This window comes from Gopherus evgoodei, chromosome 7 (genome assembly GCF_007399415.2).
Source record: "Gopherus evgoodei ecotype Sinaloan lineage chromosome 7, rGopEvg1_v1.p, whole genome shotgun sequence".
Classification (NCBI taxonomy): domain Eukaryota; kingdom Metazoa; phylum Chordata; order Testudines; family Testudinidae; genus Gopherus; species Gopherus evgoodei.
Genome location: NC_044328.1, coordinates 99,144,385 through 99,169,630, shown reverse-complemented (window position 1 = coordinate 99,169,630; position 25,246 = coordinate 99,144,385). Strand labels below are relative to the sequence as shown.

Genomic DNA, 25,246 nt, shown 5'->3' with positions numbered 1-25,246 from the left:
ATGTCAGTTAAGGGTGTAATTTTTAATAACTTTTCATTAAAAAAAAAAAAGTATTTTTGCCAATATAGCTTATTTTTTTCAGGAAACTGGTATAAGCTATACCAGTAAAAGCACTCTTTGGCCCAAATAAGCTGTGTATACTGTAGTAGGGTTTACCAGTATAGCGATCAGCAAACCTTTTCTAACTTACGCCTGGTCTACACTAGTCTGTTATTTTGGAATTAGCTGAGGACATGCAAGGTGGATTCACAGTATCAGGAGACAGGTGGTGCACCATACTGCACCAGTGCTGGCACTATAGCATCTGCCGCAGTTTTCACAGAGGGAGGAGCGAGTGATGGCACATACCCAGAAACACCCACGAGAATGTTTCTGCCCTATTATGCACTGGAAGCTTAACCCACAATCCCAATGGGCGGCAGAGACTGCGGGAACAGTGCACCGCTCCAACATTTGATGCTAGCCTCGATACTGTGGACGCACTCCGGTGAATTCATGCGCTTTAGTGGGGACACAATACTGAATGTATAAAATTGTTTCCAAAAATTTAAATAAAATAAGTTCCAATTAATTTCATACTGTAGATGTACCCTTAGACTAGGCCTTGGGATTCCAGTTTACAGCCTCTTTCACATAAGCAGGAGTTATACTGTAAGTCTCTGAGTTGGGAAGTAGGAGGGGAAAAAAAAAAAAAAAAAAAAAAAAAGGAGGTCAAGAGATGGAAGCACTACAATTTATTACAGCAACATCTAAAGGCCCCAACTACGATCAGGGCCCCACTGTGCTAGGCATTGGGCAGACACACAGCAAGATCGTCCCTGCTCTAGAGAGCTTACAATCTAAATGGACAAGACAGACAGACGCCTTCCCTACACCCAGAATTCATACAGCTATACCTGTTTTCATTAGGGGTGTGATTAAAAAGGAAAAAAAGAAAGGAAAAAAAGCAGATACTAACCCCCACCCCCCTCAATGTGAGTATAGTTATACTGGTATAGCTTATTCCCCTTCCTGTACAGGAGTAAGATATAAATAAATAGATAAGCACATTTATACTGGTGTAACTGCATCCACACTAGGGGAGTTGTACCACTTTGACTATACTGATCCAGTTAAGCAATACAACGTGTGTGTCAAGACGAGCCCAGAGAGTGGGTGGGGAAACAGAAGCAGAGAGGTGAAGTGACTTGCCCATGGTCACACAGCAGGTCAGTGGCAGAGCGGGGAATAGGACCCAGGTTTCCTTACTCCCAGTTCACCACCCTCTCCTGGGGACAGACTGGAACTTCAGGTCAAGTTACAGCACAACTGAGTCAATGGACCTAATTACATAGGCTGACTCTGAAACAGTTTCTCAAAAAAAAAAAAAAAAGGGGGGGCAGCCCACCCTATGAAATGGGTGGACAGTATTAGAATCAGGACAGAGGATGGCTGTATCCCTATTTCCTCTTGTGTACAAAGCCACTTGGAAGATCAGCTAGCTGGTTCTTCAATTTGTTTGATGTTAAGATTAGTTATGTTTCCAGACAAGATGGGAAGAGCCAGATGTGTGTCGAACTGAGCAGTAATTCAGCTGCTGGTCTGAATTTAAGAAAGCAGTTTACTTTACATTATGCTTCCTGCTTCCCCTCTATTCAAATATGAAGAAAGATCAACAGGCCGAGCTCATCTCCTCCAACCAGAAGGTATAGCTTTATTGGTGTCAGTCTGGAGTACAGCTGCTTAATGAACTGACTAGCATCTCACTGCTGAAGATGCACCAATGAGATACAAATGCTGATTAAAAATCAGGCTGCTGGCAGGAAGTGGCTGTTGTCATGGGATGATCAAAGGAAGGAGCTTGCCATGCTGACTCACTGATAAACCAGTCTCCTTTTGCATTTATCAGATGGTTAACTGGGAGTAAAATTTAAGTTGTAGGGGACAACTTCTCCCTTATTGTTCAGGGAAGCAAATGCCTCCAAAATTCCCTCTACAAGATAGTCTGGAAGCACGAACTTCAATCTGAAGTTTCAGTGTGTGTATTTCTTTAAAAGTCTACCATAACGGAGACTATGACAAAACAAATTGCCTAATATTCTACACTGGGGGTGCCTCCACGTGTCATGGGGCCTGTCTATGCTCTGAACCATAATCTACATTGTATCTGTGCCAGTCACAGCTTTTCCCTAGTCTACACTACAAACATATGTCGGTATAACAACACTACTCAGGGGTGTGGAAAATTGTAGTTATACCAACCTATAAACAGTGCAGTGTTGATGGAAGGGCTTCTTCTGTTGACATAGCTACCACCTCTCAGGGAGGTGGAGTACCTATGCCGATAGGAGAAGATCCTCTATCCCAGTAGATAGCATTTTCACTAGGGCTGTCGATTAATCGCAGTTAACTCATGTTATTAACTCAAAAACAATTAACTGTGATTAAAAAAAATTGTGATTAATCACACTGTTAAACAGAATACCAATTGAAATTTATTAAACATTTTTGGATGTTTTTCTACATTTTTCAAATATATTAACTTCTATTACATCACGGAGTACAAAAGTGTACAGTGCTCACTTGATATTATTTGTATTACAAATATTTGCATTGTAAAAATGATAATAGTATTTTTCAATTCACCTCATACAAGTATAGTAGTGCAATCTCTATCATGAAAGTGTAACTTACAAATGTAGATGAGTTGTTGTTATATAACTGCACTAAAACAAAACAAAGTCCACTCAGTCCTACTTCTTGTTCAGCCAATCACCAAGACAAACAAGTTTGTTTACATTTACCGGAGATACTGCTGCCTGCTTCTTATTTACAATGTTGCCTGAAAGTGAGAACAGGCATTTGCATGGCACTTTTGTAGCCGGCGCTGCAAGGTATTTACGTTCCAGATATGCTAAACATTCATATGCCCCTTCATGCTTCAATCACCATTCTGGAGGACATGCTTCCATGCTGATGACGCTTGTTACAAAAACAGTGCATTAATTAAATTTGTGACTGAACTCCTTGGGGGAGAACTGTATGTCTCCCATTCTGCTTTACCGGCATTCTGCCATATATTTCGTGTTATAGCAGTCTCAGATGATGACCCAGCACATGTTTGTTTTAAGAACACTTTCACAGCTGATTTGATGAAATGCAAAGAAGGTATCTATGTGAGATTTCTAAAAATAGCTACAGCACTCAACTCAAGATTTAAGAATCTGAAGTGCCTTCCAAAATCTGATAGGGATGAGGTGTGGAGCATGCTTTCAGAACTCTTAAAAAAGCAACATTCCAATGCAGAAACTACAGAACCCGAACCACTAAAAGAGAAAATGAATCTTCTGCTGGTGGTATCTGACTCAGATGATTAAAATGAACATGCATTGATCTGCTCTGCTTTGGATGGTTATCGAGCAGAACCTCTTATCAGCATGGATGCATGTCCTCTGGAATGGTGGACGACGCATGAAGGGAATATATGAATCCTTAGCGCATCTGGCACCTTGCAACGCTGGCTACAAAATACGTTGCAACAAGACTGCCATGAGAATGCCTGTTCTCATTTTCAGGTGACATTGTAAACAAAAAGCGGGCAGCATTATCTCCTGCAATTTTAATCAAACTTGTTTGTCTGAGCGATTGGCTGAAGGAGGACTGGGTGGACTTGTAGGCTCTAAAGTTTTACATTATTTTGTTTTTTAATGCAGCTATTCTTTTGTACATAATTCTACATTTGTAAGTTCAACTTTCATGATAAAGAGATTGCACTACATAACTTGTATTAGGTGAATTGAAATACTCTCGCTTGTTTTGTAATCAAAAATAAATATAAAGTGAGCACTGTACACTTTGTATTCTGTGTTGTAATTGAAATCAATATATTTGAAAATGTAGAAAATACCCAAAAATATTTAGTAAGCGGTATTCTGTTATTTAACAGTGCGATTAATCGCAATTTTTTTTTAAATTGTGCAATTAATCATGATTCTTTTTTAATTGCTTGACAGCCCTAGTCTTCACTAAGCTCTACAGTGGTGCAGTTGCTACAGAGCTGTAAGTGTAGACAGGTGCTTCACTTGTGTAACACTAGGGGATTTGTATATTAGGTTATAGCCATAGGTGGCTAAACCAAGACAAGGCCTTAATCCCAAACATACATGAGCCAGCAAATCAATCAAGATAGTCCCTCTCCCATGTTTAGTTTTTATGCTCTCCCAGAATAATCAAGTCTCCCCTTTCTCATTAGTACCTGTCTGTCCTTTAGGCACACAGCTGACATGCTGTGTTCACAGTTCTGTCTGTTTGGAAGAAAGTCAGGAACTCCACCCATATGTTACACTTCCACCAACACTATTTCTGGGTCTTAATCCTTTGTGCCTGTGGCCTGCAGCCATCTGAGCATTGGCAGCTTTAAGGGGAAAGAACTGTTTTTTGGGGTGGGGGAAGAAATAGGATAAACTTTAGGAAAGTTATGATATCAGAGGAGTGTTATGAACAGTCTTCCACTTCCCTTGGGAAGACTAATTGTAAGCACATAAAACTATCATGTCATTTTACTCAGTATTTCTCAACCTCTTCTGGTTCGCAAAAGTAAAAATTGTTTAAATGATAAACTACTACTACATTTAACCTCACAAGCTTTAAAGATTTTGGCTGCCCTGAAGTTATTCTGAAGTTTCTTCTCTTGTCTTTGGATCATAATACAATTTTCAATGCCTTGTGACCCTGTCCCATCAGTTGCGATCCACCAGCTAAGAAATAGAGCTCTAATTCACCTCCCTGGCAATGCAGGATTATTTGCCAATTTATCAGTTTTACAGTCTAGTTTTAAATGTCCCAAGTGATAGGCTACTCAGACTTGAGAGAGAGCGAGCGAGCAAAGGTGGGAACAGTCACACACTAGCAGTGAAGGGACTATTAAAGTTATTTGTATCACAGTAGAAAATAGAGGCCCGCCCTTGTGTTGGATGTAGGTTTTCACAGCAGAGTTTGCTGTGTTTGGCAGCAGAGTTTCACAGCAGAGTTTGGCAGCTAGGTCTGAGCATGCAGGTTAGCCTAGCCACACTGCAAGCCATACTTGAGTTACTCTCTTCACACCAGTATTGCATTCTCCCATGTGGCTCGCTGGATTTCTAGGGGAACAGCCTATCATTCTTTTGCTACAGTCAGGTGAGCTGCTCTGTGGATTCTTTCCCAGTGACTTGTGGGAGAACTTGCATGTTCTTCTGGGCACATGGGGGGAATTGTGGGAAGGCACTGACAGACTATCAGCACTACATCCTCAGTGCAGTGGATGGGTTACCACCGCAGAGTGGAATCTGGGCTCTAATTCACCCCACACCAGTCAAGCCAGCTAGCCTAAGCTAAAAGCACCACTCAACTCAGGTGAGGAGTTTGCATGTGTAGATGGGAGGGCATTGGGGCAACACCCAGGTAACAACCTCAGCTAATTCTGCAGTGAAGTTAGGGCAGAGACTCTCTCTCTGTGGGTATAAAGAGTTTATCTTAACTAATGGTGAAATTTTCAAAAGCACTTAGTTACTGAGGCCTGTTCTACACTGAGGGGATGTGGGAAATCAATCTGTTATGCAATTTCAGTCGACATACTTAGATCTACTCGCTGTGATGTCTTCACTGAGGTGAGTCGACTGCTGCTGCTCCCCCATCGACTCCGCCTGCACCTCTCGCAGCGGTGGAGTACAGGAGTTGACAGGGGAGCGCTCGGGGGTCAATCTATCATGTCTATACTAGACGCGATAAGTCAACCCCTGCTGGATCGATCGCTGACCGCCAATCCGGCAGGTAGTGTAGACATTCCCTTAGAAACCTAAGTCCCATTAAAATAAATCAATGGAGCGTAGGCTCTTAAGTCACTTAGGAGCTTTTGAAAATTTTATTGTACAATGGGGCATGACCTGGCTGACTGTAGTAGGACCTACCTGCATCAAAGTGATAAATAATCTAAATGAACACGAGAAAGGAAGGATTATTATACTTATTTCACATAAGGAATTGAGGAACAGAGAGATTGAGAGCTTGTCTACACTTGAAACTCTTCAGCAGCACAGGTGCACCACTGGAGCACTGACACGACTTATGCTGACAGGAAGGGTTCTCCCATCATTTTAGGTAATCCACCTCCCTGAGAAGCAGCAGCTAGGTTGAGAGACGAATTCTTCCATCAACTTAGTGTTGTTAACACTGGAGGTTAGGTTGGCTTAACTATGCTGCTCAAGACTGTGCATTTTTCACACCCCTAAGCGACGTAGCTAAATTGACGTAACTTTTTAGGGTAGAACAGGCCACAGTGACTTGCTTGATATCACACAGAAAGTCTCTGGCAGACAACAAAATCAACCCCTTTATCTCCACAATCCCAGTCTAATGCCCTAACTACAAGGCCATCCTTCCTCTCAAAGGCAGACTAGAGAATCAGATTGGCTTAGGCTCTGTATTGTGAAAGGAACCATTTTCTAGTAACCTAAGGAAGGGACTGGGAATCAGGATTCATGCGTTCTAATCCTAGTATTGTCATATACTTGGTCTGAGAACATGGATGAACCATCTCATCTCAGCACCTCCCTGAAATACAGCACACACAAGGGATGGAAAATCTTAATTCAGTCATGTTTCCCGATGCTTTCAAATCCTTGGATGGAAGCTGACAAAAGAGCACAAAGGCTATTTAATACATACCTTCTTGTCCCTTCAATTATCATCTTCAGACAATGTTTAAAGATATCCTCAAATGATCCAATGAGCTGACCGTTCTACAGACAAAGAAAGAACAACTTGATTTGTTACAAGTTTTCTCTGAGGAAAGTCACATAGACCATGCCAAGAGCAAAGTTCAGCCAAACAGACTGTGAAAGACTCTGGTAGCCTTCCCACACCATCAAGGAACAATGGGGCAATGATAGCCAAAGTTTGAAGGTCATTCTTTAAATGGCTGCCCATAAAGTTAATAAATCTTGGTTTCATTTGGTAACATGGTGATAGCCTCCTAGGGAGGCCAGGATTCATCCATGTAAAGAAGCCATGGATATTTGGGTTGCCTGGCAATTCAAGGATTCTAATGGGCAGTAAATACTTCTGACAAGACTCATCTAAATTCTTGGGCAAAGTCAGGGAATATCCCTCCATGGCTGTTGCACCGGCATTACCTTTGATGTGCTGTCACTCTGAAAGGACATGCAGCAAGGGGTAGGAGAGCCTTTTAAGGACCTGCTCCATAGGACCCCCCCAATGTTAGCTCATGGTATTTACTAGACCACAGAGGGGAAATGCTTGTGGATTCTCAACTCCCTTGGGGGGCAACTTACCTCAACTTGCTCATGTTTAGCATCGAGAAAAGGACCAAACTGGAACAAGAAAACAAGAAGTTAAAAAAGGAATTCAAAAATAATAAAAAAAAAAAAAAAAAAAAAATCTATCCCTTGCATCCTGCCTGCTCACTGACTCGTGCTCCAGCCCTGAACTGTGACTCAGGCTGCATTAAACATAGGTAATATACAAGACGCAGCTGGAAAGAAAGTTTTCTAGAGACTAGAACAGAGACTGGGAGCCAATACTCTTGGGTTCCATTCTCCTGGTTCAGGGAAGGTGTGCGGTCAAATAGACAACAGAGGAAGAAGAGCCAGGATTCCTGAGTTAAGGAGGGAACATAACTTAGTGGATGATAGCTGGGAGTCAGGTCTACTGGGCAGAAGTGGGCATAGAACTACTACATCACTTTGCCTTCTGTACCTCAGTTTCCCCACCCAAGGGCTAACATCTAACTTGAGGGATGTAATGTGGATTAGTGGGCAGAGCACTGGGCAGGAACCCTTGAGACCTGGGTTCTAGTCCCAGCTCTGCTAATGGCCTCTGAGTGATGTAAGGCAAGTCACTTTCCTCTCGCCATGCCTCAGTTTCTCCATCTATAAAATGGGGATTACGTTACTTGCCTCCTTTGTAAAGCACTCTGAAAAAGTACTGTCAGAGCAAGGGAAGTTGTGTGTTTGATCATACACTGAGAAAGTGCTTTGCGATCACTGAACATAGGTTTTCCAACATTGGTTCCAATGGTCCATTTAGCTCAGTCTATCGGCCATTACCAGATGCTTTAGAAAGAGGAGCCCCTTGGAGGCAATGAAGGGGATCACCTTATTCTTCAAGTGCTTGTTCATGTCAATTCCAGTCAGGTGTGTGTGCACACATGTGTACAGTACCTGAAAGATTTTTCCCCTAGCACAGTGATTCTCAAACTTTTGTACTGGTGACCCTTTTCACACAGCAAGCCTCTGAGTGTGACCCCCATTATAAATTAAAAAATCATTTTATAATATATTTAACACCACTATAAATGCTGGAGGCAAAGCGGGGTTTGGGGTGGAGGCTGGCAGCTTGTGACCCCCATGTAAGAACCTCATGACCCCAAGGGGTCGCGATCCCCAGTTTGAGAACCCCCACCCTAGCAACAAACTGTGGCCTGGCCAGCCCCTAGAGTTGCACCTTCATGGCACCCAATATAGAGCCCTGCTGCCCCTACACTGCCTCGGTTCCTTTTTTACCACCAATGACAGTAGCTGGAACGTCTCCTTGCTCGTCTCTTGCTTCGGCAAGTGGATTAGCAGTGCTTTATACGCTGTACATAGTTAGTTTCTAGTAGTTATTAAAGTTTAGTAGTTCTTCATAAGTTTCGGTTACAGGGGGATTCCCCCCACATTTGTTACCGGGACATGCCGTGATCCCTGGGCTTTAAGACTTGCCAGATTTGTGTGAAGCACATGCCCAAAAGTGACTCCCCACACTTCTTGATTACAGTGCCTGGGCAAGGGTCACCAGAAAGACCACGGCAAGATCTGTTGGGAATTCCAACCAAGAACCATTAAGGAGAGGGAGCAGTGTGTCAATATTCTCCTTATGGAGGCAGTTCTCTGACCTCAGTCAGACCCAGGCACCGCTGATCCTGCTCCCAGCACATTATCTTCTGCACAAAGTGCTCCTGCACCATCTTTAAAGGATCCAGCATCGAAGAAAGATGCTGGCAAGGAAGCTTGGCACAGTCATGGAGCCTCTTGGGGACATTCCAGCCATCGACACCAGGCCCAATCACCGGCGCAGAAGAAATAGAGGTCAGAGAGAGAGGTCGATCTCCCTCAGCAAGATCCAGGGGCCAGCCACCAGTGGCACCTCAATCAGGCCATAGCTCGGGGACTCAGAGTGGGGCCACGTTGACTCCTGCATAGGTGAGGCAGTCAAGACTGGGCCCATTTTGCTCACTACACCTGTGGAGCATCTGCTGCTCTTGTACACTCCAGAGGCTTTCGAGGTGGCGCAGGACCTACTGAGGCTCCTGGCACCGTTTTCGCTGCCAAAACAGGAGAGTGTCCCGGCACTGCAGTTTCCATCCCAGCACCCCGTGCAGTCTAAGGGAAAGCCGGCAACGATGGCACGCTGATCCCCATCACCCTCGGCACCCTTCTATTCTAGCACCAGCACACAGGGAGTGCAGTTGGTCCCCTGCTTTGACACTATCTGAAGAGGAGCAGTGACACTTTGGGCCTCCTACTCGGAGTCAGATTCATACCTCTTCAACTATAGCAGGAGCAGAAGATCCTCCTCATAGCACCATAGGCAGTCCCGCCGATGCAGTGGGCCCCTCAAAGGCAAAATCCACTGCAGTGGTCCTTTTGGGCTCTGTGGGCTTTCCATCAAGCCCAGGGTCGGAGTCAGGGGTCCCGCTTGGGTGGAGCATCAGTGGTCTCAATCATGAGAGAATGAACGTCACGGACACCAAAGAAGGTGCCTCAGTCATTAACACAGTTACCTTCAGCACCAGAGGCATCAGCAGCCCCAAATGCCGCTATGGCACACCCTCGGCACTGACGCTACAGGAACCCCAGTACACATGTTGCACCAGCTGCTGGCACCAGAACGGGGCCTGACATCAGCACAGACACCCGCGCCTTTCACAGCACCAGGACCAGGCCAACCTACCACAGTTCCCACAGGCTCAAGAGATCCCTCAGGCAAGAACGGAAGGGAGCAACCACCTCTCCTGGTGGGTCTCCTTCTTCTCATCAGATGAGGCCCTAGTGTAGAGATGGGCAAACTTTTCGGCCTCAGGGCCTCAGAGAATAGAAATTGTATGGCGGGCCATGAATGCTCACAAAATTGGGGTTGGGGTGTGGAAGCGGGTGAGGGCTCTGATTGGGGGTGCAGGCTCTGGGGTGAGACTGGAGATGAGAAATTTGGGGTGCAGGAGGATGCTCTGCGCTGGGACCAAGGGGTTTGGAGGGCAGGAGGGAGATTAGTGCTGGGGCATGGGATTGGGACATGGAGAGAGAATCGGGGTGCAGGCTCAGAGTGTAGCTTACCTTGAGCAGCTCCCGGAAGCAGTGGCATGTCCCTTCTCCGGCTCCTACACAGCGGCACAGCCAGGTGGCTCTGCACGCTGCCCCATCCACAGGCACTGCCCCTGCAGCTCCCATTTGAGCACACAGGAGCTGGAGTGGGGCCATATGCTGCGTTTTCCGGGAGCCTCATGGTGCGGCCCCCGACCCAGCACCCTGGCTAGAGCATTGGAATCAGGCCAAGCCGTATGGTGCAGCTCCCAATCCAGCACCCCAGCTGGAGCACCGGAGCAGGGCAAGCCCCAGACCTCATTCCCCAGCATGAGCTTGCAGGCCATAGTTTGCCCACCCCGACCCTAGAGGACACTTCAGTAGCCCCAGCTCTAGAAGACTCCAGGGTGCTGCAGCAGCTGCTGCGCTAGGTTTCCCAGGGTCTAGGCATTAAGGCAGAGGAAGCTGTGGATGATGCGGACCCTATGGTGGACATCCTGGCTCCCTCTGGCCCTGCCTGTATCACCTTACCACTGATAAAAAGACTCACAGACATGACCAAGACCCTTTGGCAGACCCCAGCCTCGCTGCCACCTATGGCCAAGTGCAATGAGCATCAGTACTTTGTGCCCTCCAAGGGCTATGAACACCTCTATTCCCACCCTCAGCCTGATTTACTGGTGGTGGATGCCGCTAACCAGCGGGAGACGTAAGGATTTTAAGGCCCTTCACCCATGAATAGGGACACCAAAAAATTAGATCTTTTCAGGCAAAAAGGTTTACTCCATGGGGAGACTGCAACTCCGTATATCCAACCAGCAGGCCATCCATTGTCAGCAGGTACTCCTACAATGCCTGCTCAGCAATGGCTATAGTCTGCAGCCCTCAGACTCCTGTGCTAAATTTTCGGCTTTGGTTGAGGAAGGGAAACTGATCTCCAGAGCATCCCTTCAGGTGGCACTTGACGGGCCAGATGCAGCAACCAGAGTTATGGCTCCTAGAGTGGCCATGAGAAGGGACTCATGGCTTCAGGTTTCTGGCCTCCCCTATGATGTACAGCAGACCATCCAAGATCTGCTCTTTGAGGGTGAGACTCTCTTCTCAGGGAAGATGGACAAAAAGCTAAACAGCCTTAAAGATTCCAGAGCCACCCTCAGGTCCCTGGGCCTCTATACTCCGACGCAGCAGAGACACTTCCGTCCGCAGCTCCAGCAGCGGTTCGGTCATCAGAACAGACAAGATGGGTCCAGAAGGAGGAAATCGGAATGGCAGGAGAAGGTCATGCCAACTCTCTGGTCAGGGCTCGGGACAACCCAAGCCGTTGAGGTCGATGATGATGTACCACACCTGACAATGGATGCACCCCACCTTACCTTCATGTCCCAATTATCCCCTTTGTACCGTGCATGGTCCTGATCACCTCGGACCGATGAGTGCTCCTCATGGTAGAGCAGGGAGACTCCATCCAATTCTGTGCCCTCCTGCCCTTCTAAACCTCTCCCGTTCCGCTTCATGAGCAACTCCTTATCCAGGAGATGCAGTCACTCCTATCTTTAGGGCAGTGGAGGAGGTTCCTCAGGAGCACAGGGGTGAGGCCTTTTATTCCCACTATTTCCTAATACCGAAAGCCAAAGGCAGCCTCAGGCCCATCCTGGACCTGCGAGAACTCAACAAGTTTGTAAAGAAACTCAAGTTCCGCATGGTCTCTCTGGCCTCCATCATTCCTTCATTGGTTCCAGCAGACTGGTATGTTGCCCTCTACTTGAAGGATATGTACTTTCATATCATGATCACCAAGCCCCACAGGAAATACCTCGGGTTTGTGGTGAACACCACTCACTATCAATTTACAGTCCTCCTGTTCAGCCTGTCAGCAGCACCTCATGTTTTCACCAAGTGCATGGCAGTCGTAGCTGCATTTCTGTGCAGGCATCAAGTACAGGTGTTTCCTTACCTTGACAACTGGCTAATCAAGGGTCACTCCAAGCAGCTCAGGTCAGATCCATCAGAGCCACCTTTGACAACCTGAGTCTCCTTCTAAATGACGCAAAATCAACTCTGTCCCCAGTCCAGAGGATAGAATTTATAGGGGAAACATTGGACTCGACCCAGGCCAGAGCATGCCCGCCACAAGTGAGGTTTCAGGCCCTGATTGATATGATTTGAGGCCTCAGATAGTTTCCCACCACAGCAAGAAACTGCCTGAAGCTTCTCGGACACATGGCTGCCTCTACCAATATGGTGCAGCATGCCAGACTAAGGCTTTGACCTCTTCAGTCGTGGCTTGCATCAGTGTACCGCCTGGCCAGGGACAGCTTGGAGAGAATTGGGACCCTGCTTCGCCGGTCCTCAACTCCCTCCTAGGGGGCTCGACTCTCAGGAGGTATGCCAAGGGATCCCCTTCGCCAGTCTGCAGCCATCTCTGTTGCTAGCGATGGATGCATCAGACTTGGGCTGGGGAATACATCTAGGAGACTGCAGGACTTGGGGTCTCTGACCTCAGGCAGATCTGGCTTTTCACATCAATGTCAGAGATCTAAGAGCGGTGCGCCTGGCATATTAAAACGGGACAACGTGGTGTCATGACAGACACCACCACAGCAATGTTCTCTCTCAACAAATGGGTGTAAGTGTGTGAGAGAATGCTCCTCTCCCCTGTGCCAGGAAGCCCTCGTGCTGTGGGACTTGTGTAGAACATTCATACACCTTCAAATGTCATACCTCCCTTGGGTACAGAACAAGCTGGTGGATCACCTCAGCAGGTTGTTTCACGGCCATGAGTGGTCCTTTCGCCTGGACATCGCAATTTCAATCTTCCAGAGGTGGGGCTTTCTCCAGATAGACCTATTCGCCATGCAATACAACAGGAAGTGCCAGCAGTTCTGCTCTTTCCAAAAAAAAAAATCACAGCCCGGGTTCCAGACAGATGTTTTCCTCCTCCATTGGGGATGTTATCTCCTATTCGCCTTTCCACCCATACCGCTCGTTCACAAGTTGCTCCTCAAGATCTGGATGGAACAAGCTCAGGTCATACTGATAGCACCAGCCTGGCCCAGTCAGCAATGGTACACATCTCTCCTAGACACGTCCATGGAAGCTGCTGCTCTTCCTGGACCTTCTGACACAAGATCACGGTTGTCTTCAACATCCGAACCTCGAGTTGCTTCACCTCACGGCATGGAAGCTCCATGGTTGAACCAGATTTGAGCTTTCCTGTTCAGGCCAGGTTAGACTGGTCTTTCTTAGCAGCAGAAAACTCTCCCGAGAGCCACATATCTTGCCAAATGGAAGAGATTTTCAATCTGGTCGGTGCAGCGCCATTCATCCCCAACACTAGCATCAGTGCCGCTTATTCTGGACTACCTCCCCCATCTGAAGCAGCAGGGGTTTCGTTATCATCAATAAGGGTGCACTTAGCCGCCACCTCGGCCTTTCACCCAGGCGAGGAGGGCTGCTCTGTGTTTGCTAACCCGATGGTCAGCCAGTTCTTAAAAGGGCTCGACTGGCTATACCCCAATGTCAGCCAGCCTGTCCCAGTCTGGGACCTCAACCTGGTCCTTTCTAGACTCGTGGGACCGCCTTTTGAGCCCTTGCCAACGTGCTCTCTGCTTTACCTCTCTTACAAGATGGCATTCCTGGTGGCAATAATTTCGGCCAGGAGGGTGTCTGAACTCAAGGCCCTAACCTCAGAGTCCCTTTATACTGTGTTCTATAAGGACAAGGTGCAGCTCAGGCCTCACCCTGCTTTCCTCCCAAAAGTTGTGTCACAGTTTCACATTAACCAGGACATCTTTCTCCCAGCGTTCTACCCTAAGCTGCATTCTAGCAGCAGGGAGCAGACTCCACTCACTAGATGTCTGTAGGGTGCTAACCTTTTACATCAAGAGCACAAAGCTGTTCAGAAAAATCGGTCCAGTTATTCGTGGTAGTGGCAGGACAGAATGAAAGGCCTACCCATGTCGTCACAACACATTTTGTCACGTATCACATCCTGCATCCGCGAGTGCTTCAGCCTGGCAGGGGTTCCCGCACCCCTGATCGCTGTGCACTCCACCAGGGCACAGGCTTCAACAACAGCGATCCTGATGCTGCTCCCTACTCAGGAAATCTGCAGAGCAGCAATGTAGTCCTCCATCCACACTTTCACCATGCACTATGTGATTATGCAGCAGGCCCAAGATGATGCAACCTTTGGTAGAACGGTGCTCCAATCAGTGGATGACTCTGACCCTGCCACCTGAACTTGGGCTTGGGAGTCACCTGATTGGAATTCACATGAACAAGCACTCGAAGAATTAAAAACAGCTACTTATCTTCTTGTAACTGTTGTTCGTTGAGATGTGTTGTTCATGTCCATTCCAATACCCACTCTCCTATCCCTCTGTCGGAGTAGCTGGCAAGAAGGAACTGAGGTGGTGTAGGGTCAGTAGTGCTCTATATTGGGTGCCATGAAGGTGCGACTCCAGGGGGCACCCAGGCTGGCCCTATGATTGCTGCTAGGAGAAAAACCTTCTGGCTACTGTGCGCGCACACATGCCTGATTGGAATGGACATGAACAATACATCTCAAAGAACAACAGTTACAAGAAGGTAACTGTTTTTTTCAAGGTGCCTTTCACCTTTTCTAAATAGAAGGGTAAATCATTGATTCCCAAGGGAATTTAATAACTGCCTGTATTTGTTGGACACTCACAGGGATTGTGAGGCTATGGATAACTTCATGTAGTTACATACAGACACTGGGCTTCATTTTTGGTTTAAATTCATTGTGCATTCTTAAAAAAATAATATATATACAAATGAGATTATCCAACATAAAAATGTTACTACAACTAGTCTCTTCTGGGCAGACATGGCTTGGTTTTGAAGTCACACTACGACCTCTAGTGGGCTAGCTGATAAACCCTATCCCTTATGTGGTACATAATCTAAAAACTCTTCGGTTTACAGCTAGTATTGTTTAGAATTCAATTTAAAAAGAGAAAAAAAAGGCAACATGGGCTAATGGATAGAGCACTGGCCTAGCAGTCAGGAGACCCAAGTTCTTTTCCCAGCTCTGCTACTGTGGGCAAGTCACTTCCCCTCTCTCTGACTGTTTCACCTCCCACTCTTTATTTGTCTTGCCTATTCGGAGCAGGGACTGTCTCACTGTATCTGTGAAACACCTTGGACAACAAGGCCCTAAACTCAGTTGGGGCTCTAGGCTATACTATATACCAGAGCTTCCTCTTAATACTATTGTGCACTTAACTCAGTAAATTACAGGACTGAGTATTTCTTTTTCAGATGGGGAAGCCTTAGACACTCAGACTTTCCCAAGACCACAGAACAAGATAGTGGCAGAAAGAGAGCCAATGGCTTCCAGTCCTATGCTCAAGTCACTAGAAATCCTAACTTAATCCCCTGGCCCGGGTGGTTGTGTCCCATGCCCCATGCGCCCAATTTACAGTAGGTCACAGATGTTCTCTGGACAGATCAGCTTGAGAGGTCCTAGAATCTGAACTGTTGTAGGCCTCACACACTTTGGAGTGAGCTTCCTCTGTCCCAGGGAAGTAATCCATTAATCAAAGTCTCTGCCTCCATGCCTGCTCCAGAGAGGATGTGAGCATGTTACAATTCAGCTAGACACAGATTCACATCATTTATGGATCGAGCACAGAGAAAGGCATGTACTAATTCTAGGTTGCACTAATCCTAGGGCTATTCCTGTCAACCAAGAAGATGGGCACATTACAGCAAGGTAGCTATTTGCACCAGAGAATTCAAAACTTCACATGGAGATGAAAAAGCATTCCTGTATTATGGGCCTTGTAAGAGGACTTGCAGCAACAAACTTTGACTAAGAATGGTCATCTTGCTTTTTGGATTGTAGCCTAATTGATCACATCACTTTTAAGCCTAGTATTTTTGAATGGAAACAGTTTTCAGATTCATGTTATACCATTTAGTTACAAAGCAACTGCATAAAAAAGGGAAATAAAACTAAGGTCCTGAAAGCCCATGTTCATTAAAATATCCCATAGAACTTTTTGTAAAAGCATTAACCCCAGTGTCCTGGCCAAACTCCAGCTTTGAGTAATTCCATTCTGCATCCTTCAGTTCCCCACCTGCAATTTTAATTAATTAGATATGGGAATCATCATCTTTTCTAGTCCTAAACAGTTAAGTTGGGTTGCTATGCAGTCAAACAGCTGCAATGATTCTTAGAGGATTTGTGCTTTAGAATCCTATTATTATGGACCAAGGCCACAACTGGAATCAGGACCTCATTGTGCTAAGAACTGTACAAACATACAGAGACACAGACACTGCTCTACAATGCTTACATTCTAAAGCCCCCCAATCCTGCAAAAAGTTATGCACATGCTTAATTTAAAGCATATGAACACTCCCCTTGACTTCAATGGCACTAGGCACATGCCTGGAGTTAAGCATCTTTGTGCTTTCTCCCACACTGCTCCTCACACTGAGAGGAGCTCCCCAAAAACATTTACAAAGCTACCTCATTATCCTCCTTCAAAACCCTCCTCAAGACTTCTGTTCTGTGATGCCTACCAAAAATTTAAAATGACCATAGTTAGGCTGCTGGTGTGCTGAGACCCCAGTCTAGCATGCTAGCCAATATTGTCTTATTGTTTCCTTGTACTCCCCTGTCTGTCTGTATCCATCTGTTGTCTCTGGTCTTATACTTACAGTTTAAACTCCTTAGTGCAGGGACCATCTTTTTGTTTTGTGTTTGTACAGCACCTAGTGCAATTGGGAGCCCCGGCCCATGACTAGAGCTCCTAGGTGCTATAGTAATACAGATAATTAAAAAAATGCTTAAATTTTGAGAGATCAGAATATAAATTTATGTCCAGATGTAATAAGAGTAACAGTTGGAGGTAGAGGAGAACAGGTCCTACATAAACAAAAGAAATATTTCAGGATAATTACTGGGGTAAAAGCCATTTCTCAGGAGACCCCTAGTTGGGACCGCAGCCCTAGTTCTGCCAGGAGCTCTGTGTGGGAAGACCCCTGCATGGAACCCCACTGAAGTCAATGGGCTTCATGCTGGGCAGGGGTCCATCTGCATAAAATTCATTGCAGGATCCATACCCAAACATGCAACTCTTCTCCTGAATAATCCAAAAGTAAAGAATATTCTCTCTTACCAGGATGCAAACATCTGGCTTGTCTTTGTTGATAATATCAATCAGATCCAACATAGGGTCATAAGTGATGCTGTCAGAAGTTGTGTAGGGCCCACAAGCAACCAAGACCATTTGCAGCTCCAAATCTAAAATGTATTGCAGCAGTGTCAGCACAAGTTTCTAAGCTCCGCCTTTGCCCATAGGGCATCCTCTATCCTGCCTTCACACACGTGGGGGATTTCCCTTTGCCAGGTGCTATTTTCTCTCTCTAAGATCTTGCTCTCAGATGTTGTACACAGAAGCATCCATCATATGTAAAGAGGTACTGTAATGTGACATTTAAGATCTGATACGCACCCACACAAGCTCAGTGCTATTTCTTGGCTGTTCGATTTTTTTGGCTGGGGTGTGCAATACAAAAGAGCATTCCCCACCCTGCCACTTAAAATCTCTCTCTTTTTCATTCTATTAAAAAAAAAAAAACAACACTTCTCTTCTGATGCGTCAGATGGTCTTACAAGGGATGCTATCCAGGCAATCATGTAGTGCCACCTCACTGATTGAGGGAAAGAGGGTAAAAACCCAGACTATAGCCAAGACATTGTTTGTGTTAAGTATTTGCATGGGGAGGATGAGAAGTAGAAGGAAGAAAGACAATTCAGCATCATGAGTGATTCATACTGCCCTGTTCAGCTCACCCCCAAGTTTGGCCAGATGTGCTGATATCTTCATTGCACAATAAAAATCAAGCCAGAGGTTCTCAATGAAAGGGGCACATCAGACTTTAAGAAGGCTCATCGGGCCCCCTCACAGGTCAGCGGTTAGGTCACAGCACCACTCAGGTTTGGTTTATCCACCCCTCCGTCATGACCAGGGGGTAGGGGAATGGCTCAAATTTAAGTGAGTGGTGTTGCCATGTGGTCCGCAGGAGGCGAAATGTGGCATCACCTCTCAGGTTTGGCTCAGCCACCCCTCCATCTGATAGAGGAGAGACTGAGCCAAATTTGAGTGAGTGCTGTTGTGACTTAGTGTGCTCAAGGGTGGGGGGGTATTTTTGTAATGGGGGGGCCTCCAAGTGCTAAGGGGGCAGTGCTAAGGTGGGGCATGGTTCAAGAGAGGTTGAGACTCTGATACAGAAAGACTGGAGAGATCAACAGTGACTTCTCAGCATGTGATGAACTGATCATTTTTCCTCTGTTTCCCTCCCGGATTGCCCTTCCAGCAGATGGAAAGCTGCTGAAAATATATATATATGGGCCTGTCTTAAAAATTTTAACTAAATGTCTTTGGCTGGTTTAAGGCAGTCCCTGAAATTAATTCAACTTTTCATTACATTCTCAGTGCAGAGTCAGAGCACAGGAGATTACTTTAACAACAGATCACTGGGATCAGATCCAAGAACAATCCCACAATGGACTAATTAAAAAAAAAAAAAAAAAAGGAAGCTATGCCCAGTAAAGAGTACTTAATGATGCTTTTAAACAGTTTCATGTGCACCAGATCTGAGAAACTGCACTAGCTGCAGTTTGTGCTGTTGAGTGTGTATCTGTCTAATTCCCTACAGGACCAGTATGAAAAGCTAACCTTGATTTTCTAAGCTGGGGGGCAGGGGGAGAAATCTTTAAAAATGATTGAACTCACCATCAACTTGCTCTGTAGATTGGTAGAAAGGAAGAGGCACCCCCTGAAGGGAAAGGATACTTGAAAAATCACTGCAAGCAAAGGGAATAATTGTACATGGCCAAATTCTACTCTCAGCAACACCAATACAAACTCACAGTAGGATTTGGTCCATAGCCTCTACATGAAAGACATTTATTCCATCCCTGCACTGTAACAGCCTCTGCAGGAGTGAAGAGAAAGTCTGATTTGATCAACTAATGGGAACAAATACATTCCTAGGTAATTAACACATGCCTCTGTGGTCCCGTGAAGCACAAGACCATAGGGCAAGTGACCTCAACCACCTGTGATGTGCACTAAGCTCTATAAATCTACTGCCCACAGGGGCTTAGTGAGATTAAGAAATCGAGGGTGGGGGAAAGTCAGCCTCATGCATTATTGACAGATATGACATTGCTGCAACAGCCATCCAAAAACTACACATCCCCCAAGGGGCACTTGGTCAGTCTCAGACAAACCCTGTGATACTTAGTAAAAAGCATTTACTTAAGAGGTCTTTGCAAGATGCCTAAGTCGTGGAATAAAGATGCAATGTAACCACGTCAGCTGCATGTGCACAAAACAGGTGGAGGGATGCTTGCTAAGGAAGTAAAGTTAGATTGCTCTGTTTTTCTATGTAGATTTCAAGGAACATCAGCACTGCAGGAGGTGTTTGGGAATCAGAACGTGGAGTTGGGGGAATATTACTGATCTATTAGAATCAGCACTGAAACTGAACAGAAAGTATTCCCTTCTGCACTCTTTAGTCTAAAAGAGCCCTGTTTTATTAACTTTGCAAGGCCTGTTTACTCAGGCACTATCAAAGGTGATGGAACTCCCAGTAAGTTGTGGATAGTCTTTCTAGCAGTGTGATTTCTGGATGCCACGTTAATAAGTGTTTTATTTTCTGATGTTCTAGGGTGTCACCATATCGAACACCTAGCGATACACAGATGTAATAAACCTAACACAAAAGACGTACATTGAAATACAAACCTTGGCCTAAATTTTTCAGAAGTCCCTCACAATCGGGGGGGGGGGGGGAGGAGGAGGAGGAGGAATCCAACCTCAGACACTAAAGGGGCCCAGTTTTCAGGAAGTGGGTGCTCAGCATATTTTGAAAGCCAGCTTCTTTAAATGTATCACTTGGGAACTCAAAAATAGAGGCACCTCAAAATCATTACCTACTTTTGACAGCTTAGACCCACATTTTAACAGATGTGCCTCACAAATGGTAAGGATTAACTTGTACTCAGTACAAGTTACTTAGATAGACAAGACTAACTTTTTTTTACCGGAAGGGTTAGTTATTTAATCATTCAGAATTATGTCACAATTAAATTCTTTTGATCATCCAACTCTAAAATCGCTTGTAAGCATATTCACTGAATTTCTAATGTGCCCGAGGGTGCTCCCCAAGGCTCTGTCCCAAGGTCCACCCTCACCCCATCCCTTTCCATATCCTCCCCTGAGTGCATCCAGCCCTTGCTCCTCCCCTCTCCCACACAGCACACTGCGAAACAGCTGATTGTGGCAAGTGGGAGTCGCTGGGGGGAGTGGGAGGCGCTGATAGGGGGGCTGCCGGTGGGTGCTAAGCACCCACCTTTCCTCCCCTACCTTCCCGTGGTGCTCCAGCCCTGGAGCATCTATGGAGTTGGCACCTATGTTTGTAAGAACAGATAAGCCAGTTTCTGGGAAAAGTTCTAGACCTGTTCCTGATGTTTCATTGACAGCACAAAGACATGGGAAGAGTAGAAAAGAATTTGTGCTTAGTTTACTCACCTCATATAGCTTAGATGCAACCAGTTTTCCACCTGTACTGTTAATACTCTCCATCACCACAACCTGGAAAACAGTTAGATAGAAGAAACCATGACACAAGGGTAACTGCTTGTTCAGACTCAGGAAAGGGCTAAGTTATTGATAATACCTAGCTCTTATTTAGTATTTTCTTCAGTAGATTGCAAAGCACTTTACGAAAAAGAGGTCAATAGCATTAGCCCCATTTTACAGAGGGGAGACTGAGGCACTGAGAGGGGTCATGACTTGCCCAAGGTCACCTGATATGTCTGGCTCTGCCGCTGGCCTAATATGCAAGCCCCCAGTCCAGTGTTGTGTCTACTACACCAGAATGGTTTTATTATAAGGTAATATACTTTTGCCGATCCCCCAAGTAGTAATAATAAAACCTTGGCTATTATTTTTCATATCCAGATCTCAAAGTGCTTTACAAAACAAAGCAAGCATCATCCCCATTTTAAAGACAGAAAAACTGAGTCACAGAGATTAAGTGATTTTCAAAGTTACCCAGATACCACTGAAACTGATTAGGCTCCTTTGACAATTCTAACCCTCCCACCCAGCATTCTAGAAACCAGGACTCAAACCTTGAAAACTACCTTATATAATTCCTGCATCTCAAAGTAATGGACAGATTTCCTAGCCCCTTCTGCCCCAGCCAACACCTCACCTGTCCTGGAAAGAGGGAGTATTCTTTCAGTTCTGATAAATCCACAGGAACTTGCCCTCCTGAAGAGTGTTCCCGATCCCCTTCTAGAATGACTGACTTGGCATTCAGTTTTCCGTTGCTGTCACAGCCAATCTGTCCCAGCACAGTGACGGGTTCCTACAGAACAGAAAGCATAGAATGATCTTAGCCAAAGGAATCCTACAGCACAAATTCATCTCCCATGCAAGACAGCAGTCTCCAAAGCTCCACAAATTCCTAGTGCATGGATCTTGCCTTAAAAACGAAGATGAACCTCAGGGCAAGAAAGAGAAACCTCAGGCCTAATTTTCAGGCCCAATTTTCACCTGCAATAGATGAGCCTAACAATGGACTTCCTGGGAGAGAAATAAAGCTCTCTCAATGAATCAGTTGTGGATGCAACTCATTGCAGACACAAATTTTTACCGTAGTTTGCAAATCAGGCCCATTTTTGCTGGGCCAATTTGGCTTAAGGAGGCGGTAATGCAAACCAAGCAAGTTGATGTATGGTCACAGTTGTATCTAAAGTACTTACATGTATCTCAATACTGTAGTATCGGAGACACTCACAATATTTAAGGTATTTATCCTCATTACACCCCGGTATGGTAAACAAAGCACTATTATTCCACTGTACAGATGGTGAACTAAGGCATGCAAGAATTAAGCGACTTCCCAAGGTCATACAGGGAGTCTGTTGGCCAAGCAGAGAATTGAACCCACGTCTCAGGCCAGTGCCCTAAACTCTAGACCATCCGTCCCCTCTGGTTTGGACTGTCTCACTGTTCAGGTTGTGCAAGTCTGCTATGCTGCTCTCCAAATGCTACAGACATCCTCACATGCTCCAGCTGGTCTTCTGGCTCTGGCTCTTCAGACAGTTCCAACATACTGCCGACTTTCTGGCTATTGGTTCTCCTTATAAGTAAAAGCTGGAGTCTACTTAAGCCTAATTTATATGGATAACATTAACATCCACTATTACATAAGACAGAAAGTTTAGAAGGAATTTAAGCACTCCTGTCTAAAGGCACATGCCGGTGCATAAACAACAGGCATGTGGAAGGTCCCCTATAGGAGTAATTCCATTGTTGTCCTCCTTGACTATTCTTATACCTTCCTCTAAAGCATCTGGTATTGGCCACTGTCAGAGATAGGATATCAGGCTACACAGACCCCTGGTCTGATCCAGTCTGGCAAGTCCTCTATTCTTATAAGTTTCCTTGAGAATAAGGAAGCAGAGGGTAACTACACAACATGCCATTGACCAACAGTCTCAAAAGTGAAACTTTTAAATATTTGAGGGTATTTAGTGGAAGAATCACTGCCAATGCAATGTAGTGACAGACAAAGACATAACAGAAGAGAATTGCAAACACACACTTATTATGAAAAAGCTCCTGAGATGCAGGGCTTACCTGTGCAGGGACTAACACAGAGGTGAACTCCTCGATCTTGTAATGTTTCTTCAGTGCATCCCCGAGTTCTTCTATCTTCCAGGACAATACTAAAATCATAAAACAGTGTAAGAACATTTAAGATTTCTGCAGAAACAAGGAGACAAAACATGAAGTCAGCAGCCAATTTAAAATAGAGTTTATCTTTCAGGATCCAAGGTACTTATCTGGCCCCCCCTTACCGCGGAACCCAAGAGTCTCACAAATTTTTAACATTCATCCTCACATTACCCCATGCAAGGTAGGGAAGTGCTGTTATCCCCATTTTATAGATATGGAACTGAGGCACAGAGACACTAAATGTTTTACTTAAGATCACACAGGAAGTCCACGGCGGAGCAAGGAATTTAATCCAGACCTCTCAAGTCCCAGGATCACACTTTATCCTACTGCCTTAATAAAATTCCATAACTCCCCTATCTCCATATACCCCAGCAGTCACCAACGTCTGATACTACCCTAAAGCAGAAGAAAGTACTTCTGCCTAAACAGTAAGGGAACAGCGATACCAATAGATAGTGACTTCTTGAGATCAGGAAAGGCAAACTTAATTGCCTCCTTTAACTGGAGGTCAAATGCCATCTTTGAATAGCATGAAGTACCTGGATCATTCCAGATGAGCATGTTGACCAGTATAGAAAATGTTAATCGAGGGGCTCCTAATTACCCTCTCTCATGACAAAAGCAAAGGGGCAGTCAGTGAAATTGGAAAGCAACAAATTTAAAAAACTTGTAAGTAAAAATCTTCCTTCACTGGTCACACACACAAAATAGTCAGCCTGTGGAACATACAGCTACAAGATGGTATCAAGAATTATAGATTCATAGATTCTAGGGTCAGAAGGGACCAATGTGATCATCTAGTCCGACCCCCTGCACAAAGCAGGCCACAGAACCCTACCCATCCACTTCTATAACAAACCCCTAACCTATGCCTGAGTTATTGAAGTCTTCAAATTGTGGTTTGAAGACCTCAAGCTGCAGAGAATCCACCAGCAAGTGACCCATGCCCCACGTTGCAGGGGAAGGCGAAAAACTTCCAGGGCCTCTGCCAATCTGCCCCGGACGAAAATTCCTTCCCGACCCCAAATATGGCGATCAGCTAAACCCTGAGCATGTGGGCAAGACTCACCAGCCAGCACTCAGGAAAGAATTGAGTAGGATTCAGCATTTATATGGACAAGACTATCCACAGTTTCATTAAAGAGGGTTGGGACAGGGGGGCTGGCGGGAGAGAGGGAAGAAAGAAAATAAAACTCACTTGCTTCAAAGCTTGAGTCAACTTTCAATCTCCCCTATGGGCAGGTTATTCCTTAACTGACCACCTCAAGTTTCTTGCAGCTTCCACAGACGTATCTAGCACCGAACACTGTTGTCCAATGTCTTGTCTCCTAAACAAAATGCTGCCTTGAACCAGTATGGGAATTCCTATTTATATGGGCAAACCAAATCTCTCACCTTTCACTAAATTATTGGCTTGACTTTCAGTGATGCTGAATTCAGTGGAAGCTGTAGATGGCCAGCACCTCCAAATACAAGACCTGATTTTCAGTCAATCACTGCAGTATCAAAGCATCTTACACACACACACACACACACACTCGAATGCAAAAGTGAAGTTCCTAGCAGACTTCATGGAGTCTCTGGCATTGCTCCCTTTTCAAGGTCTCAACTGTGTGTACGGTTTTTTTTTGTTGGTTTGTTTGTTGGTTGGTTGCTTGGGGTTTATTGGGTACAATGGGGTGTCAGTTTTATGCATGCTGTTCTTAAGATTTTGCAGCATTCTCTAAATGTGGTGAGGGCCTGGACTCGCCTAATCCTCTCTAGAAGTTTGCTCCATAGCTGGTCCCTTTATCCAAAAATGCACTGCCCCAGTTCTCTCATGCTTCAGCCTGTGCTTTGTGGTCTGTATTATCCCAAAGGAGCGCAGCTATCACAGTGGTTCATAGATCAAAGTTTGCTCTTTGATCTCACTGGGGGCTGATCCATTAATTGCTTTAAAATTAGGACCCAGGCATCACACCTGCCTCGGAAGCTAACTGGGAGCCAGTGGAGGAACTTGGACATCGGCCCGATGTGCTCACAGCAGCCTTCAAAACGTTCACTAGAAAAAGTTTTCATTGAGAAGAAGCTTCTGGCTTCCCTAGTTAGTGAAGATGTGAAGAGCCAAAGTGTAAGATACCATAAGTCATTAGG

The 25,246-nt window shown here is 45.4% G+C and overlaps 1 protein-coding gene across 3 annotated transcripts in view; it reads right to left on the bottom strand.

Moving 5' to 3' along the window:
• The window catches only part of POLA2 (DNA polymerase alpha 2, accessory subunit), a 50,105-nt gene that overhangs the window by 17,097 nt on the left and 7,762 nt on the right, over nt 1-25,246 (bottom strand). For all 3 annotated transcript variants that reach the window (XM_030569396.1, XM_030569397.1, XM_030569395.1), the window contains exons 7-13: nt 23,012-23,100; nt 21,579-21,734; nt 20,891-20,953; nt 19,088-19,130; nt 17,468-17,592; nt 7,308-7,346; nt 6,682-6,755 (exon numbers count right to left, since the gene is read on the bottom strand). In XM_030569396.1, the coding sequence (XP_030425256.1) occupies nt 6,682-6,755; nt 7,308-7,346; nt 17,468-17,592; nt 19,088-19,130; nt 20,891-20,953; nt 21,579-21,734; nt 23,012-23,100 (589 nt within the window). The remainder of the gene's footprint in view (nt 1-6,681; nt 6,756-7,307; nt 7,347-17,467; nt 17,593-19,087; nt 19,131-20,890; nt 20,954-21,578; nt 21,735-23,011; nt 23,101-25,246) is intronic.